This window comes from Meles meles, chromosome 10 (assembly GCF_922984935.1).
Source record: "Meles meles chromosome 10, mMelMel3.1 paternal haplotype, whole genome shotgun sequence".
Lineage (NCBI taxonomy): Eukaryota > Metazoa > Chordata > Mammalia > Carnivora > Mustelidae > Meles > Meles meles.
This window is the reverse complement of record NC_060075.1, coordinates 15,183,916-15,200,911: the sequence shown is the minus strand read 5'-3', so window position 1 is coordinate 15,200,911 and position 16,996 is coordinate 15,183,916. Positions and strand designations below refer to the sequence as shown.

General features: G+C 46.2%; 1 protein-coding gene across 1 annotated transcript in view; it reads right to left on the bottom strand.

The window, feature by feature from the left end:
* KIAA1549 (KIAA1549 ortholog) overlaps positions 1–16,996 on the bottom strand; it is a 144,524-nt gene that overhangs the window by 71,990 nt on the left and 55,538 nt on the right. The window contains exons 4-7 of the mRNA XM_046020242.1: positions 7,233–9,914; positions 4,069–4,157; positions 2,857–3,034; positions 1,788–1,918 (exon numbers count right to left, since the gene is read on the bottom strand). Coding sequence (XP_045876198.1) covers positions 1,788–1,918; positions 2,857–3,034; positions 4,069–4,157; positions 7,233–9,914 — 3,080 coding nt within the window. The remainder of the gene's footprint in view (positions 1–1,787; positions 1,919–2,856; positions 3,035–4,068; positions 4,158–7,232; positions 9,915–16,996) is intronic.

The following is a 16,996-nucleotide window of genomic DNA, read 5'->3' as shown; positions in this document are numbered from 1 at the left end:
AATTCCTGGAAGATGGAGACAGGATGGGATCATAATGATATAAGCCAGAATGGAGGGAACGGAGACCCAAATCAGCCAGGCCTGGAGCTCAGGAGCAGAGAGTGGGGAGAGCTCTGCAGGAACCGACCCCAGAGGAGGCCATGAGCAGCAATCAGTACAATTATTCAAAGCCCACGTACCAAAGAGCTGAGCTGACTTTTTCCCTCCTCCCTCCTTCCTCACTGCCACGGGCAGGCCAACACAGAGGAGCTAGCGCAGTCACACCTGCCCCCTGACCAGCCCAAAGAACAGCTCCATAAGGAAAAGGAGCTCCTGGTCAGAGCAGGTTACAAGGCTGTGGGTTTGGCCACTAGGAATGAGGGTAGAGACTCCTACCCACCAGAGCCCATGAGAGACAGAGAAGGGAAGAAAAGGAAAGAAAAGGCAGCTTTGCTGTGAAGCACTCCATCCCCCAAAATCCTTGTCCTGCACTAGGGCAGGGGTTCCAGTCCGCCCCACCAACCTCGTCCCCTGCCTGGGACCCAGTGCTCCAGGGAGGCCTCCCATCAGGAGACAGGGCGGATGTGCTCACAGATGCCACAGCTGAAGGGGTGAGATGCCAAAATTAACAACCTGCTTCTTCACTCCTTATGGCGACTAACCAACAGTGTCCAGATAGTTTACGGAAAACTAGGAGTCCTAGCGCCAAGGACCAAGATCAACACAGAACAATGGCTGCTGAGAAAACACAATGTGGGAACCTGAAGGTAACTTTTTAAACAAACGCTGGTTAATGTCCTCAGAGATTTATTTCCAAGGTGATATGGCATCACCATTCAAGATAATCCTGCGTCTTTGCAGGAGAAATCACCATGAGAAAGGAGCCAAGAACAACAGAAAAAGGACAGTTGAAAGCAAAGTCAGCAGAGGGATTGAGAAACACGATGAACACAGCTGAAGACGAAATTAATGACTCAGGGAACAAAGTTTAGAACATGTGCAGGGGCGCCCGGGTGGCTCAGTGGGTTAAGCCTCTGCCTTTGGCTCAGGTCATGATCTCAGGGTCCTGGGATGGACCCTCCCCCCACCATCGGTCTCTCTGGTCACCGGGGAGCCTGCTTCCCCCTCTCTCTCTGCCTGCCTCTCTGCCTACTTGTGACCTCTTTCTCTGTCAAATAAATAAGTAAAACCTTAAAAATAAATAAATAGAAAGTGCAAAAATGGGGAATTTAAAAAGAGATGGTATTACAAGAAAACATAAGAATTAGGAAAGGTGGCTCCAGGTGCACAAAAATCTATTTGCTATAAAATCTAGAAAAAGAGAACAAAGAATACAGAGGAAAAATATCACAGAAATATAACAACATCAGGGGTTTCCATACAATCCACACAAAACCTGTTCATCTAGAGTGGCTAGACTGTTTTTTAGAGTGAAACACTGCATTTCGTGGTACCCCATAACACGAAACACCAGTGTACTGAGGCACTGCCCCCATTTGGGGGGTGGGGGTAGGTTGATACTGTTCCTTCCTAGAACATTCCTGTGTTTCTGGCATATGCTCATCCCTGTCCAGCTCACCACAACTGAGCTCCGTGGTTATCCTACTGCTCTGTAATCTTCAAGTACTTGCCTATTCACGCCCCGTGAACTCCATGCCCCAGAAAGAGATCGACCCTGATTCACGCGAACTGAATTTCTTCCACGAGAGGGAATGAGGAAGAGTTCACTGTGACCTCAACGAGACTCGTCAAACAAGTTCCTCTCCAAAGGGCAGAGCGCCTTCTTCTGCATGCAGTGCTATTCTCACCTGCACGGTGAAGTTATGCGTCCCCTGGTGGTGTTTTCTCACTTCAGAAAGAGCTACCGTCAGGCCTTTCTCGATGTGCTGGCTGAAGTTGCAGAAGCCGGTATCCACACTCTGAGGCACGAACTGAAGAACTAAGAGATGGACAGCAACCACAGGCCCATGAACCAGGTGCTGGCTTAGGACTGAGGACTGAGGAGGCGAAAAATACTATCTAACTCGAGGAACGCCACCCCCAGCACGGGATTAAGTATGGAGAGGGAGGAGTTAGCAGCCTCCCAGCAGGGAAATGTACAAGGGGAACTCGCACCAAATGGATACATACAAGTGAAGGTGACTTGTATCATTGAAAATGGAAAAAGGTAACAACGGGAGCACCAAAAGATGCAACTGACAGCAACATTTCAAGTGGGAAAGGTGAAAACACTCTCTACTCCTCAAAAAACACCGTGGAGGGTGAGGGGCCGCCTGGGTGGCTCAGTAGGTTAAGCCTCTGCCTTCAGCTCAGGTCATGATCTCAGGGTCCTGTTGGGCTCTCTGCTCAGCAGGGAGCCTGCTTCACTCCCTCGCTCTGCCTGCCTTTCTGCCTACTTGTGATCTCTCTGTCAAATAAGTAAATAAAATCTTAAAAAAAAAAAAAAGAAAACCACTGTGGGGGACAGACAGAACAATGGGAAAATGTCAATGGGAAAAAGACCAATGGGTAATTTTTCAAGCGTGGATATGTGTGTGAGAGTGTATTTAATAAGCTTCATCTCTTAGAGGCACAGGCTGAAATATTTATGGGTGAGATGACATGATGCCATATCAAAATAACGTGGGAGGAGGGCACGTAGGTGTCACAAGACAGACTAGGAGGTGAAAATTGTTGAAGCCATACAATGACTACATGGGGGCTCATTCAAGTATTCTGTGCAATTTCGTATAGGCTAGAAGTTTTCTGTAATGATAAAGGCTTTTTTTAAATTTAAATTAATTTTTTTAAATCCTCCCCCAATGTTCTAACGGCATAAAAAATAAAATGAAATTTTATGTACAAATCAATCAAAACAACTATGCTCAGTTTTCTCACCCGTGTGAACTTGGAACCTGGACTCTGGCACAAGGAAGGAAGGTTTCACAGCCAGGATTAAAGGACTTTGGTCACGTACAAGTTTACTGTTTATAAGTACATTTATCACTGATATTGCTGTGTAAACAAAAGGTCCAGATGTGACCAGGAAAGTGAAGTCAGCGAACAGTTCATAAACCTACGAAAATTAAAAAACACAAAAGACAGTAATTATCAAATTGAGAGGACTGTAACTCAAAATTAAAGGAAGCTGCATGAAGTAGAAAAATAACAGAGCAAGTGAGGTGAAAAATAAAGAGGTAACCCTAAATGAAGAGGGAGCAGTGCGGAGACAATCGAAATTTCATTTTACTTATCCCTTTTGCAGATCTGCCCGCCTTCTCAAAAACAGCACAGAATTACAAGAGCGAAGGCAACGAGAAACAACAGCTGATAATAACTGAATAACGAGTAATGGGGGATTCAATGTCGTTGTGTTCAATCCACATGTAGAAGAACACTTATTCTGCTGAGCAGGGCTGTCCAAAAGAAATCCATGAGCCCCATATGCAATTTTTAAAATCTCTAGTAGCCACATTAAAAAAAATATAAAGAAACAGGTGAAATTCATTTTATTTAACCCAAGACATCTGAAACAGCATTTCAACATGTGGCCGACGTAAAAACATTATTAATGAGATCGTTTACCTTTCTTTTTTCACGCGGCCCTTGAAATCCTGTGTGAGAGTTGCACTCAGCACATCTCAATTCAGACAAGCCCCTTTCATGTGCTCGGCAGCCACTGCGGACCTAGAGCGGGGCTTTCTGACCTCATCGGGGCGAGGAGGAAGGAGCCATTTGTCCACGTAAAACATACAGAAATCGATCTCTAGCCCACTGAGTGTACAAAAACGTGCCTAGGTACTCACTCTAAAATATAATTAAAATTCGAATCCAAGTCCTTTCTTATATAAATCAAAGGAAGCAAAATCATCACATCATCATCCCCAACTCTGGTCTTAGAGCCTTTTTGTTCCAATTCTGCCAACATACCCCTCCAGTGCATACACCTGGCCTCGGGTGGGATCAGGGCTTCCCTGACGAAGTGACGTTTGAGTGGCTATCCTGGAATGAGTAGGCATTCACCAAGAGGAGGAGGGGGGAGAGGAGAGAGCGAGCGTTCTAGAACCATGACATGCCTTCAGCCTGAGCTCCCGCGCCACAGGGACCCACCTTGAGCTCCACCGCACGGTTGAAGTGAATCCTCAGCACTTCTTTGATGGCCGTGATGATGTACTCGTGCACGGCTCTCCTGGCCAGCACTGCAAACCAAAGCCAACCACCAAACGCAGTTTAGTTTCATTACGAATAACGTGGACTGCACATTTCTGGGCCCCAAGGCAGTGCTCAGCCAAACTGTGACACGAGCTCTGAAAATCATTTTGTAAAATCAGGCCCAGACTACGAAAGAACAGAGGAACAGCAGTAGATCTGGACATTCCTGGATTTTTTTTTTCCTCTTGGCTATGCCCCTAACAGTAAAACACAAAGTTTTAACTCTCAGCCGTAATATTTTAAAAGGCTTTAAGATGTTACTCAGCAAAACTAGATGACATCTTCCCCTATAAAATGAGGTCTCCTACCACAATTTTTCAATGCAATAAGGGAAGGGTTTTCACCACTAATAACAGGGCGGAAAAGATTTTCACAATCCTCGTGTATTAAAATTTTATGTAGGAAGTAAAATATTTCTTGTAACAAAGTCTAGCTATATTTAACTCTCCTTCCACATCTGAGAAATTCTATTTTAAAATCTGTAATAAGAGAGGCTCTTTCTCAGTATTTAGTAAACATGTCCTGCTGCCCCCCTTTTTTTCCCTATTATTTTTTCTTTTCTCTTCCAAGATCTCAAAAGCTAAACTTGGGGAATGGAGAGACAGAACGGAGAATCAGCGACAGAAAAATCCAAAAGAGGAAAGGAGAAATTACACATTGTAAGTAGCCCCATCTAAAGGGAGAACCAGCCACATCTTACTCTGAATAGTCTGCATGGCCCACCATGAAAACCCCACACCTTTTCTAGTTAATCTGAGTAAGACCTAAACTGTAACATCAGGATATGAGCACAAGGGTCTTTGGGGGGAAAGGATCATCAGCAACAACTATCTGTTTCTCTAGATACCTGGTTTGAACCAGGAGAAGCAAGAGACCCCTGCCAAGGAGGCCAAGGTCAGGCAGGCCCTGAGTGGGAGCACAGCCTCACCCCTTAGAGGTTCCACATGATGAAGGATTCTCCCAACAGCCTGCCACAGATCGACAGAGGGCGTTTACTTTCATGACAGAGCTCCATAAAAAGAACCCTTTCAGAGGACATGAGATCAACCCAACCCTCTCTCTCTGATAATTACTAAAAATAAACCACGGCCAAATCCAAATGAAGATTCTAAACGAGGTGATCCTTCCTATGGCTCAAAGATAACCACTGAGAGCAAAAGACAGCACTCCTGTCCACTTAAAAATACAATGTAACAGTAGGGTTACTTATGTACAACTCCACACACTTAACAACTGAAGTGGACATTTACAGTGGGTGAATTTCACCCTAAAATTGCAAATACACAGATCTCTAACAAAGGACACCAAATTCATTACATGTATATCCTCTGCGACAGTTTAATCAGTACTATGTCTATCTGATATTCTTAGAGATACTTCCAAAAACGGTTTCTAATTATTTGTAGAAAAATGTGAAAAGACGCATTATACTTCCAAGTATCACAAATGTCACGAAATCCAAGAAATAAAGAAGCTTTCAGTAGTTCTTTTAATAAGCTTCTTGTAACTGACCACTTCGTAGTTATTATGTAGTAATTTTATAGAAAGGAAGAAAAGTATATCTACCAGAAACTCTTCTCCCCCCTCTGGACTGCCGTTATACCACAGATAAAAGTTCACCACTTCCCCAAACCTCATCCCATTATACTGTTGTTGGGCTGTCCGACCTCTCCACCTGCGTGCACACCTTCCACCAGGAGGACACTTCCCTCCATCTCCAGACAACAGCCCTCTTGAGTGTGTACCTCCAATTCACATCCTTCCAAACCCATCCCTCATCATCCCAAAAGTCGCTCTTATAGAACTCTCTTTCAACCATTCTTATCACAGCTTCCAAGAAAACATATCTTGTGTCTACCCTACTAGAATCTAAGTTCCTTGAAGGTCAGATCCATATCCTTCATCTAGATACGCTTAGACCTTCTAAAGGCACCTGCACATACTGAGGGCTCCATAATTATTTGTCAGATGAATCGATAAATGGTTCCTTACTTAGGGGAGGGAGGGATTTAGGAGAGCAAAGGCTTCAGCTTCTCTGCACCAGCTCAGAGAGGGGTGACACCACCATGATGGGCAGAGGATGCATGGCCTACCTCACAGCACGACCTTCTTTTTCCTCACCTTCCCTTTCCCTGTTCTTCCTCCTTCTCTACTCCACTCCATTCCTCCTTTGTTCTACCACCTTCTGTCTCCCTTCTCCATTTCTATCCTCCATTCCCACCAAAATCAACACAGCAGAGCCAGGCTTGCAGATGCGTATGACATTGCATTCAAGTACATTACCAGGTCGTAAGACTTAACACGCAGCCTGTCATTCCTGATGAAGAACAAGCTGGAGAACCCGGCACAGCAGGCCGCAGTCACTGGACATAGACATGACGTCAAACATGCTCCCACTTCATTAGACTAAAGCAGCTGGGCAGGTACAAGGGAAGCTGCTGTTTGTCATCCTGTCACTTGGGCTCCAGACCAGGGCACAGATCAAAGTCTATAATTGAGATCAGACATTTAGCCGCTCCCTGTTTCTTTCTCGGATTCTCAGGATCTAAGTGACATTTACAGGAACACGTAGGAGCAAAGTGCTCCTTCCTTTCAAGGAAGAGAATAAGAAATTAGTAAGAAGTTGTAGCAGTTGCCAATACGCATTTGCACAACTACCTGCTTGAACAAAACATGAAGGTTTTTGTTCTAACCACGCCGTCTACGCAGCCACCGGGATAGGAGTTCCAAAGACAAAGATCTTAGCAAACCCTCCTAAGGCCTCCATTTAAAGCTTTTATTTGCTTTTTAACTTTATTTATTTTTATTTACTTTTATTTTACTTTATTTATCACCCAACAAAACGGGCTGATAGCTGAGGAAACCGAGAAGCAGAGTGACTGAGAGAGAACTATCCAGAGAACTCACAGGAGAAAGGTGAAGGGGTGAGGGTTCCCACCCAGGGGTTCCCTGGGGCCAAAGCCCACACTCTTTCCCATGATGCTCCACATCACGGAGCCATGCCATACAAGCACCTTAGAAAGATCACCCCAACCGAGAGGTGACTTGAAGCGGGGCCTTACCGGTCGTGATCAAATAGGCATCGGGAACCGTAATATCACACACATATGGCGGTTTGGTGGTGACGAGCGCTGGAGTGTCAACCACTGCTTCAGAAGTGGAGGTGGGCACGGGAGGAAGGGATGGCGGGGGTCGTGCCGAACTGCTCTCCGGGGGGGTCTGACCCGCAGAGTCACCCCTGCTGCTCGGGGTGCTGTCAACGGTACGACCAGGGGCAGGACTGGTGTCCGGTGGGTTCCGTTCCACGGTGGTGTTCACTGGGAAATCTGTGCGTGGGAATGACGGGCCCACAAACGTGGGCTCTGTAGGGAGAGGTGAGGGGATCGCCTCAGGAGCCGAGGAGGATGCTGGCGGCAGGAACGCGTCAGTGACCAGGAGTGTGGTGCTAGGGAGGACTTTGGAGAAAGAGGGCAAGGCGGGTGTGCGGTCACCCGCAGCACTGACATCGTCACCGGGAGGTGCTGGAGTCGGAGACGGGAAGAGAGAAGATTCTGCTAAAATGGGTGTCGTAGGAAAAGCAGTCCAAGGTGTTGGTGAGTGAGTCCCGAGAGTCAGAATGTCCAGGGCGGGCTCAGAACCGGAGGGCACCGGAGTGGTGACCGCAGACTCACGGGCCACGAGCGACAACTCAAAACAGGAGGAGGTAGCTGCGGTGAGGACTGAGGTGAGGTGGGCGCCGGGGCCCTCCGGGGAGAACTCGAGAGAGTCAGAAGGGAAGCCGGCGAGGAGCGACCCTTCAGAGGAGCCGGGAAGGAACGTGAAGGTGCTTATGAGAAGGTCTGAGCTCGGCCAGAGCTGGGAAGAGCCAGAGGCTGTGGAACTGGGAAGGGAAAGCGGCGCAGAGGGCCGGCGGGGAGAGTCGGCCCAGGCCAGCGTCTCAGCCGAGGTGAAGACCTGAGCGGTGACGGCCACCGGGTCGCCCGCTGGCCTCGTAGACGGGGCGGACGGAGAGGCAAGCGCTTCTGAAGACGAGAGGGCCAGGCTGCTGAACTCCAGCGGCGGAGTTGAGAAAAAACCGGACGAGGACTCCAAAACCCCGCCAGTGTGGGGCGCGGAGAAGCTGCCAGGTTCGAGGTCAGGGAGCCGCGAGGGCCCCACAGGCGGGCCCGGGGCGGAGGACGGGGAAGGACGTGCGTCTCCGGCCGCTGGCGGGCCCCGGTGCTGGCCGGCCGTGCCCCGGACGGAGGAGGCGGGGAGCGCGCTGCTGACGACCCAGGGGAGCCCAGCTGCCCCCCACGATGGCGACGGCGCTCCCGATGCTTCAGGGACAGAGGACGAGCCCGAGGGAGCAGGATCGAGCGACACGGGCGCGGAGAGGTGGCCGCTGGCAAGAGGCGCCCGGGTGGTCTCGAGTCCCCCCACACCTCCCTCGACAGAGACGCCCACGGAGGGAGAAGGGAGCGCAACGACCGGCCGGGAGGGGAAAAGCGTGTTGAATGGCTGGGGCTCCTCTTCGAATTCGAATTCGGAGAAGTCCGTCACTCCGCGGCTGGGCAGAGGGACGCCGCTGGCCTCCGGGGTGGTCACCGACAGGGTCTCGGCGCCGTCCCCCGAGCCCACGTCTTCCCCTTCCGGGAGGCTGGCTGACGCGACGGGCCGAGGCGACGCCACATGGCAGGTCACACACCACGTGTACGGTCTCTGAGGCGACACCGGGCTCAGGACCCCAGGGTCGACCACGAGACTTGGGGCCACCACGGCCTCGCCCGGCAGCTCCGACGGCTCCCTGGAGCTGCCGGGAAGAAAGGGGTGAAAAGAAGCATCGGCTGATTGGGGAGAAAAGGACACGGAGGCAGGAGGAGAGAAAGACAAAGCCAAACTGGGGCTGCTGCTGCTACAAGCGAGGGCTGTCCATGCCAGAGCCGCAGCAGGGTCTGTTCTAGAGAGGATGGTTCCTTCTAGACTGGGACTCGGAGCCGTGGTTGCCTCGGGGTATCTGTCGGTGCCTGTGGCCAGAACATCCTCTGCAGGCAGTGGGACCTCTGCCCAGGAGGAAAAAGGCTGCCGAGTAAGGCCACTGCCTAAGAGCAGAGGCTCTGCAGACAGAGAGCTGGAAAGAAGGGTTTCTGCCTCCCCCGTGCCTGAAGCCATGATCTCTGGCAAAGTTCTCCTTGCTGAGTGCCCATAAGCATCAGTAGGATAAAGCACCAAGTTCCGACTAGGAGTTGGAAGTATGCCCCCAGATGTGGGAAAAGCTGACCCAAAAGCACTGAAATGACTGGGGGATTCAGTGTACGCTGTTGGCTGTTGCACCGTGTGTTGCCAGGCTGATGTCGTCTGTTCATCCCGTAAAGAAATAATGGGTGAAGATGGAGTCGGCACTGGCAGGCTGAGCGGGAGATACTGGATGGGAGAAACCGCTCGGGAAGTGGTCCAGGGAGCTTCTGGCAAAAAGTTATCCATTTCATCGTCATCTCTGACCCCCACATTGCTCATCATCGACACATAATTTGCCACCAAGATGCTGTGATCGGCTATACCTTGGGTCAGTGTTCCTTGGTGAAAAAAGATTGTATCAAAAATAGTGGCGGATGGAGAGGATGTGACATGGAGAGAACTGCTTTGCCGGGGCCCTGGGGCAGTTTCTGTTAAGGCCACATGTGCAGTGCTGTGCACGGTGCTTTTCTTCATCATGAGCTCCACAGAGGATGAAGAGAGGTTTTGCTGTTCCAGGAAGAGCTCATCTATAAGGGAAGTAAAAGTTGGGTTAGTTGCAAGGCAATCAAAGTCAAACTACCAACACTTTGTTTCAGATAGAAAAACGGACAACAAATATCCACACAGTGTGAATACGCATAACTCACAATTAGAAGTTAAACAGCTAAGTGGGAGCCAGAAATCGCCAGAATTACAGTCACGGTAATATCTGCCAATATTCATAACCATGACCTCCACCTTTGCTTAAGCTTATGTGTAAGAAGCCATTGACTTTTTTTCTCTTACTTTCAAACGACACCACAGAATACTGAAATGGAGGAGGTCCTAGTAGGCTGTCTAGTCCATTCTGTCTCATTTACCACACAAGAAAGAGAGTTCAGAGAAGGTAACTACATCAATTACATGATCACCCAGACAGAGGTGGAGTGGAATCTCAATATAAGCCTGCCTTGACTCCCAAGCCCATGTTCCTGCTCTTCCACAAGAGCCGGCTGCAAACATGAGTAAGGAGCAAAAGACCATATAAAAATTGCCAGAAAGGCTTGAAAAATAATTAAAAGAATATTTGGAAATGAAAAAATAAAGGGGGGGGACCCTAGCTAGCTCAGTTGGAGAAGCCTGCAACTCTTGATCTCAGGGTCATGAGTTTGAGTTCCGCATTGGATGCAGACATTACTTAAATAAATTTTAAAATTTTTATCATTTTTTAAAGATTTTGTTTATTTGTTTGACAGAGAAAGTGAGAGAGCACAAGCAGGGGGAGCAGCAGAGGGAGAAGCAGGCAGCCTGCTGAGTAGGGAGCCTGATATAAGGCTCAATCCCAGGAACCTGGGATCATGGCCTGAGCCAAAGGCAGACACTTAACTGACTGAGTCAACCAGATGCCCCTGAATTTAAAAACTTGAAAAATATATATAGTAGCTAAAATTTTGAAATTCAATATGCAATTTAAAATAAACAGTGAATAGCAATTTAGACATAGCTAAAGACAGAGTTAGTGAACTGGAAGATAGATCTGAAAATTACACAGATGGAATAGAGAGAAACAGAAAGATGAGAATATTAAAAAGAGAAGTTAAGTATGAAAGATATGGGGTGCCTGGGTGGCTCAGTCAGTTAAGCATCTGACCCTTGATCTCAGCTCAGGTCTTGATCTCAGGATCTTGAGTTTGAGTCTCACACTGGGCTCTGCACTGGACATGGAACATACTTAAAAAAAAAATTATGGAAGCTACAATGAGACAGTCCAATATACATTTGATACAAGTTCTTAAAAGACGTGATAGAGGGGCGCCTGGGTGGCTCAGTGGGTTAAGCCTCTGCCTTCAGCTCAGGTCATGATCCCAGGGTCCTGGGATCGAGCCCCGCATCCGGCTCTCTGCTCAGCAGGGAGCCTGCTTCCTCCTCTCTCTCTGCCTCTCTCTCTCTCTGCTTACTTGTGCTGTCTGTCAAATAAAATCTTTAAAAAAAAATTCATGTTAGGGGCACCTCAGTCAGTTCAGTGTACGACTCTTGATTTCAGCTCAGGTCATGATCTCAGGGTTGTGAGATTAAACCCTGAGGTGGGCTCCACAGTGGGTGTGAAGTGAGCTTGGGATTCTCTCTCCCTCTACCTCTGCGTCCCCCACCAAAATAATAAAGAAATACTCATATCTACACACATGATGATACTATAGAACACCAAAGACAGAGAAAAACTGTAAATGAGTCAGAGGAAAGGACTGGCAATTACACCGTCAGATAACTTCTTCCCAGAGCTAGGAGCCAAGTGACAACAAAATAAAATTTTCAAAGTGTTAAGAGAAAATATCTCACATCTTAGATTTGAATAACCAACAATACTCTCTATTTGTTAAAATAGGGACATTTTCTGGTAAACAGAAAGTGATTATACCAACAGAAGACCTTCAGTAGGGGGGCCTCTCTAAACAAGCATATACTTCAAAAGGAAAGGTAATTAATCCAGAAGGAAGATTGGAGAAGAATGAACGGAGGATAAATAAATGAGAAAGATACAGCTAAATCTAAGCAAATACTGTGCGTATAAATGAACAATATTAGGTTAGATAATTTGTGAGGTTAAAAAACATACTACAGAATTAATATAGCTTACTATGATCCCACAGAAGCTGAAAGAGGGCATCCAGGGGTACCTGTGACTCGTTAGCAGAAATGTAAATCAAGATTAAGACAAAATTCTGTGAATCGATTTTATGTATATCCTCTAAAATTAGTACATGATATTTAACCATATGTTTATTAGACAAAAGATTTCTAACTGGTTCATTAACATTTGAAAGTCACAAACTTACACCAGATATAAGCTGCTTACTTAAACGGGTCACACTCTTTTTTATGGAATGCGACTTTTAAAAATGAATAAAAGAAGGAAAGCATTTCTTAGAGATTTCAATATTATTAGGCATCTGTTGTCTTCCTTACAACCTAGCTCCAGGATATTTTCCCTATATACTTTACTATTTACCTATCACATTCCAAGCATGGGCAAAAAAGTAATCACGATGCTTCTCACAACCACACCAAAGTAAGTCGCCGCTGTTTTTTTTCCCACAGTAAAGGATAAACAGTTATAAATCTATTTATAGTAATAAAAGTAATAAAATCAACATTCTGTCCACCTACATAACATATAGATTTCAAAGTTTTTCTAAGGACAAATCATTTTATGTGTGCTTTAAAACTCTGCTATGATCTAATTTATTTTGAAATCGAAGATCTGAATAGAGAGCATGCTCCCTTTTAAAATGAATCGGAAACATATTTGAAAATGCACCGGAAGACTACAAAAGATGAAACGGCAAAGAAAAGCAACAGTTTGGGGCTAAGTTATAAGCCCGAGTATCTGATGCAAGTTAGAATTCAATCCACTCTGTTTACAAAGGACATGGAAGAGGGAAAGCAAAGCGGTCAAAAAGATGAAAAATTCTCTGGGCGGTAAAAAAGAGGAACCAACACTTCCCACTAGGAAATGTGAGGTACGCCAAGCTGTGATGGGGTTTGTGGTTCTGGGCTTGTTTTTCTTTTTCCCCTGCTTTTTTGGCCAAGTCCCCGAAGAGAGAGAAACCAGCTCCGAAGAGACAGCAGCTGAGATGCCATGGGAATAACTTGTGCAGTTAATTCAGGAAGAGGTTAGAAAACCCAAGTGAGTCTCTCCCAGCAGAAAAGCCTTCATAGACTCTAATTTCAAGCCCTGGAGATCAACTTTCAAGCTCTAAAGCGTTAGTTCACCAGAGCAAAATGCTGTCTCTGTGCCAACAGAGAGAAAGGCAGGGGGCTGGGGAGATACCCCTGCTTCTCAGACTCTGTGCTCATAAACTGGGGGTGGGGGAGTTATGGGGGTCATGGGGGTCTTGATGAAAGGCAGGTGCTGTCCCAGCAGGGCTGTGGTGGCGCTGAGTTTCCGCGTCGCTCTCAGGTGGTGTCCCGGCTGCAGCCACCCTGTAGAGCCCGTGTTGAGGCACTCTCTCCCGTGGAGACCAAGCCACACAGACGTACTGGGTACCTACCTTGTACCTCGACCTGGGCTCCAATCTTGCCAAGCTGTAGTAACAGAGCTGGGCCTGTCCTACTGCTCCGCAGACTCGCAGGGCTTAGCAACTCACAAGGCAAACCCACAGAACGTACAACAGCAAGCACGAACCCTAAGGTATAAACTATGGACTTTGGGTGACAAATGATTTGTCCACCTAGATTCACGGTTTGTAACAAACATGCCGCTGGGTGGGGGATGCTGAGGGGGGGCGAGGGGGAGGCTATGCATGTGTGGGAGGTAGAAGACATAGAGGAAATTACACCTTCCGCTCAATTTCGCCGTTCAGTGAACCTAAAACTGTTCTTTGAAAAAAACAAACGCTTTTAAGAATCTCTTAGAAAGCTTTTCAGGATGTTTTTAGAAATCTACGAGGGAGATGCCCAACTGTCTCTAGGAACTTGTTGGTCTTACCCAAGCAAGATAATTTTGTTTTCTTGTTTTTAGTCATATTGTTCTATCTGGAAATCGTCCCCAAATACAGTGGTCGATCATGGAATTGTGGCCTTTCCGACCTGAATGGAGACTTTAAGACCTGAATTGATCCCATCACGTTGCAAAGGAGGCTCAAAGAGTTTAAGCTGACTTGCTTAAAATAGCACCCGGGCCCAAGGCAGCCTTAGGAAGGCGGGTTCATAAAGGCTCAGTGACTGAAGGCGCCTCACACATCACAGCACCCTTAGTCAAATCAGTCCATTTAATTACAATTGTTAGTAAAGAAATTACATTGGAAAACATGCCAAATTATATGACATCATAAAGGAGCTGAGAGCATATATTATGATTCTGTGCTGCTGAAGCCCATGCAGAGGCTTGTCTTCGGAGCTGTGAGGCCTCACATCCACCTGGGGACAGCTCACAGGTGCAGGCCCAGGTACCAGGAGAACAACACATGCTCGGAGGGCTGGCCTGGGAAACCCGGTGGCAATAACCTCTAAAGAGCTTTAATCCAAATGGAACCATTACTTTTGCTTCTTTGTGAAATTGTGGAATTTTCAAAGCATAGTGAGTCATCTCAACTCTGGGTGGAGGTTACGTCAACTACCAAACAAGGACCCCCTAGGGTTTCTAAGAATTAAAACAGAAAAGCAGATAATTAAACTAGTACCTGGTTGGGTCAATGTTTATCAACTTTAATTCGTTTTGCAGGTCTCGGGTTACCCTGGAGCCTTTAGTGCTGTTATTAAAATCATCCTCCGGGGGTTGCCTGGGTGGCTCAGTCGGTTGGGCCTCTTACACTTGATTTTGGCTCATGGCATGATCTCTGGGATCAGGGGACTAAGCCCCACATCCAGCTCTGTGCTCCCTGGGGCAGTCTGCTTGGGATTCTCTTCCTCTCCCTCTGCCCCTCCTCCTCCCCCTTCTCGCTCGCGCTCTCTCTCTCTCTCTCTGTCTGTCTCTAGGATAAAAAAGCAAATCTTTAAAACAAATATCATCCTTCCCCTTCCCATTTTTCTCCCTGGTTTAGAAAAAAGTATCTTCCTTCCCCTTCTCTTTTCCAAACCCAACCGTATACTAATACCTTCTACTAGATTACTCTCTCTTCCAACTGGTATGGGTTTTATTATCAAATTATCAAGTACGTTAAGAAATACTATTTATAAAAACATATTTGCCAAGTATATAGACAATTGTATAAAGAACACCCGAGTTCCTATCACCTAGTTTAAGAAAAAAAGTTCGCCCTTTCCTCTGACATCCCCTGGGGACCCCTCTCCTCCTCCCTTTCACGGAAAGAATCACTCTTGAAATATGCCTTTCTCAAGCCTTGCTTTCCTTCTCGTCTTACCACATGTGTGTATCCCTAAAGAGTACATATTCTCCTGTTTCCTGTGTCTTCAAACTTTATCAAAAAGCAATTATATCACATATGTTCTCCTGAAACTTATTTTTCTCCATTTTTTATAGATTCGTCCCAGTGTATTTTTTGCATGTACTTATTCCCACTTCAACATGAACTCCATGGTATGAACATACTAAAATTAATTTATCTATCTGTTTTGGGGGAGGATTTTTAAAGATTTTTTATTTATTTATTTGTCAGAGAGAGAGCTCAGGCAGGCAGAGTGGCAGGCAGAGTGGTAGTCAGAGGCAGAGGGAGAAGCAGTCTCCCTGCCAAGCAAGGAGCCCAATGTGGGACTTGATCCCAGGACCCTGGGATCATGACCTGAGCCAGAGGCAGCCACTTAACCGACTGAGCCACCCAGGCATCCCTATCTACCTATTGTTGAACAGTTGGACTACTATCTATTTTGTTATTACAAACATTTCTTTTTTTTAAGATTTTATTTTTACTTATTTGAGAGAGTGAAAGAGAGAGAGAGCATGAGCAGGAGGGAGGAGCAGAGGGAGAGAAAGAAGGAGAAGGAGACTCCCCACTGAACAGGGAGCCCAATGCGAGACTTAGTCCCAGGACCCTGGGATCATGACCTCAGCCAAAGGCAGATGCTTAACCAGTTGAGCCATCCAGGCGCCCACCTTTTTTTTTTTTTTTTTTTTAAGTAGGCTGCATGCCCAGTATATGGAGCTCCGCATGGAGCTTGAATTCATGACCCTGAGATCAAGACCTGAGCTGAGATCAAGAGTCAGATCCTTAACTGACGGAGCCACCCAGGCGCCCCAAACATTTCTGATATGAACTTTCTTACTCATCTTTTGGTACATAAATGTATATATAAAATATAAATATTCATGTGAGTACGTATGTGTACATGGATGTGTGTATGTGTATATGATTGTGTGTGTACACCTGTGTCTTAAGAACATGTGTGCATGTGTGCTGTGTATGTGCATGAGAAAAGAACTGCTGGACTGGGAGGGATTGGGTGGCTCAGTCGGTTAAGTGTCTGACTTCGGCTCAGGTCATGATCTCAGAGTCATGGGATCGAGTCCCATGTCAGGCCCCCTGCTCAGCAGGGAGTCTGTTTCTCCTTTTCTCTCTCCCTCTGCCCCTCCTCCTGCTCATTCTATCTCTCTCTCAAATACATAAATAAAATATTTTTTAAATATTTAAATATTAATATATAGATATTATATATTAATATTATATATTAACATTTATATTAATATTTTTAAAATTAAAAATTGTTGGGTTAAAAGAGATATTCACCTGAAACTTTACTAAATAATGCCAAGTAATCTTTCCAAGTAGTTGAATCAGTTTATACTCCCACTGTTGATTGCTACAAATTGTCATCAATACTTAAAGACTCCTAGATAGCCACATTTTTACTAATCTAGCTAGTGTGAAACCTTATAGTTTTAAGGTTTTCATTTGCATTTCCCTGATTATAATAGACTGAACACCTTTTCCATATCTGTTAGCCATTCATGTTGCCTCTTCTGGTGTCTTTTCAATTCTACTGCCCATTTTGCTATGGGGTTGTCTTTTTCTTTCTGATCTAAAGGCATTCTTGATACTAATCCTCTGTCAGTTATAACTTCTCCCAGTTTTGTGGCTTGTTGTCTGACTCTCTTTATATGGCCTTCTGATGAACAGTAATTCTCAATTTTAATATGGTCAAATTCGGGGAAGCCTAACGAGTGCGAGAAAAATCC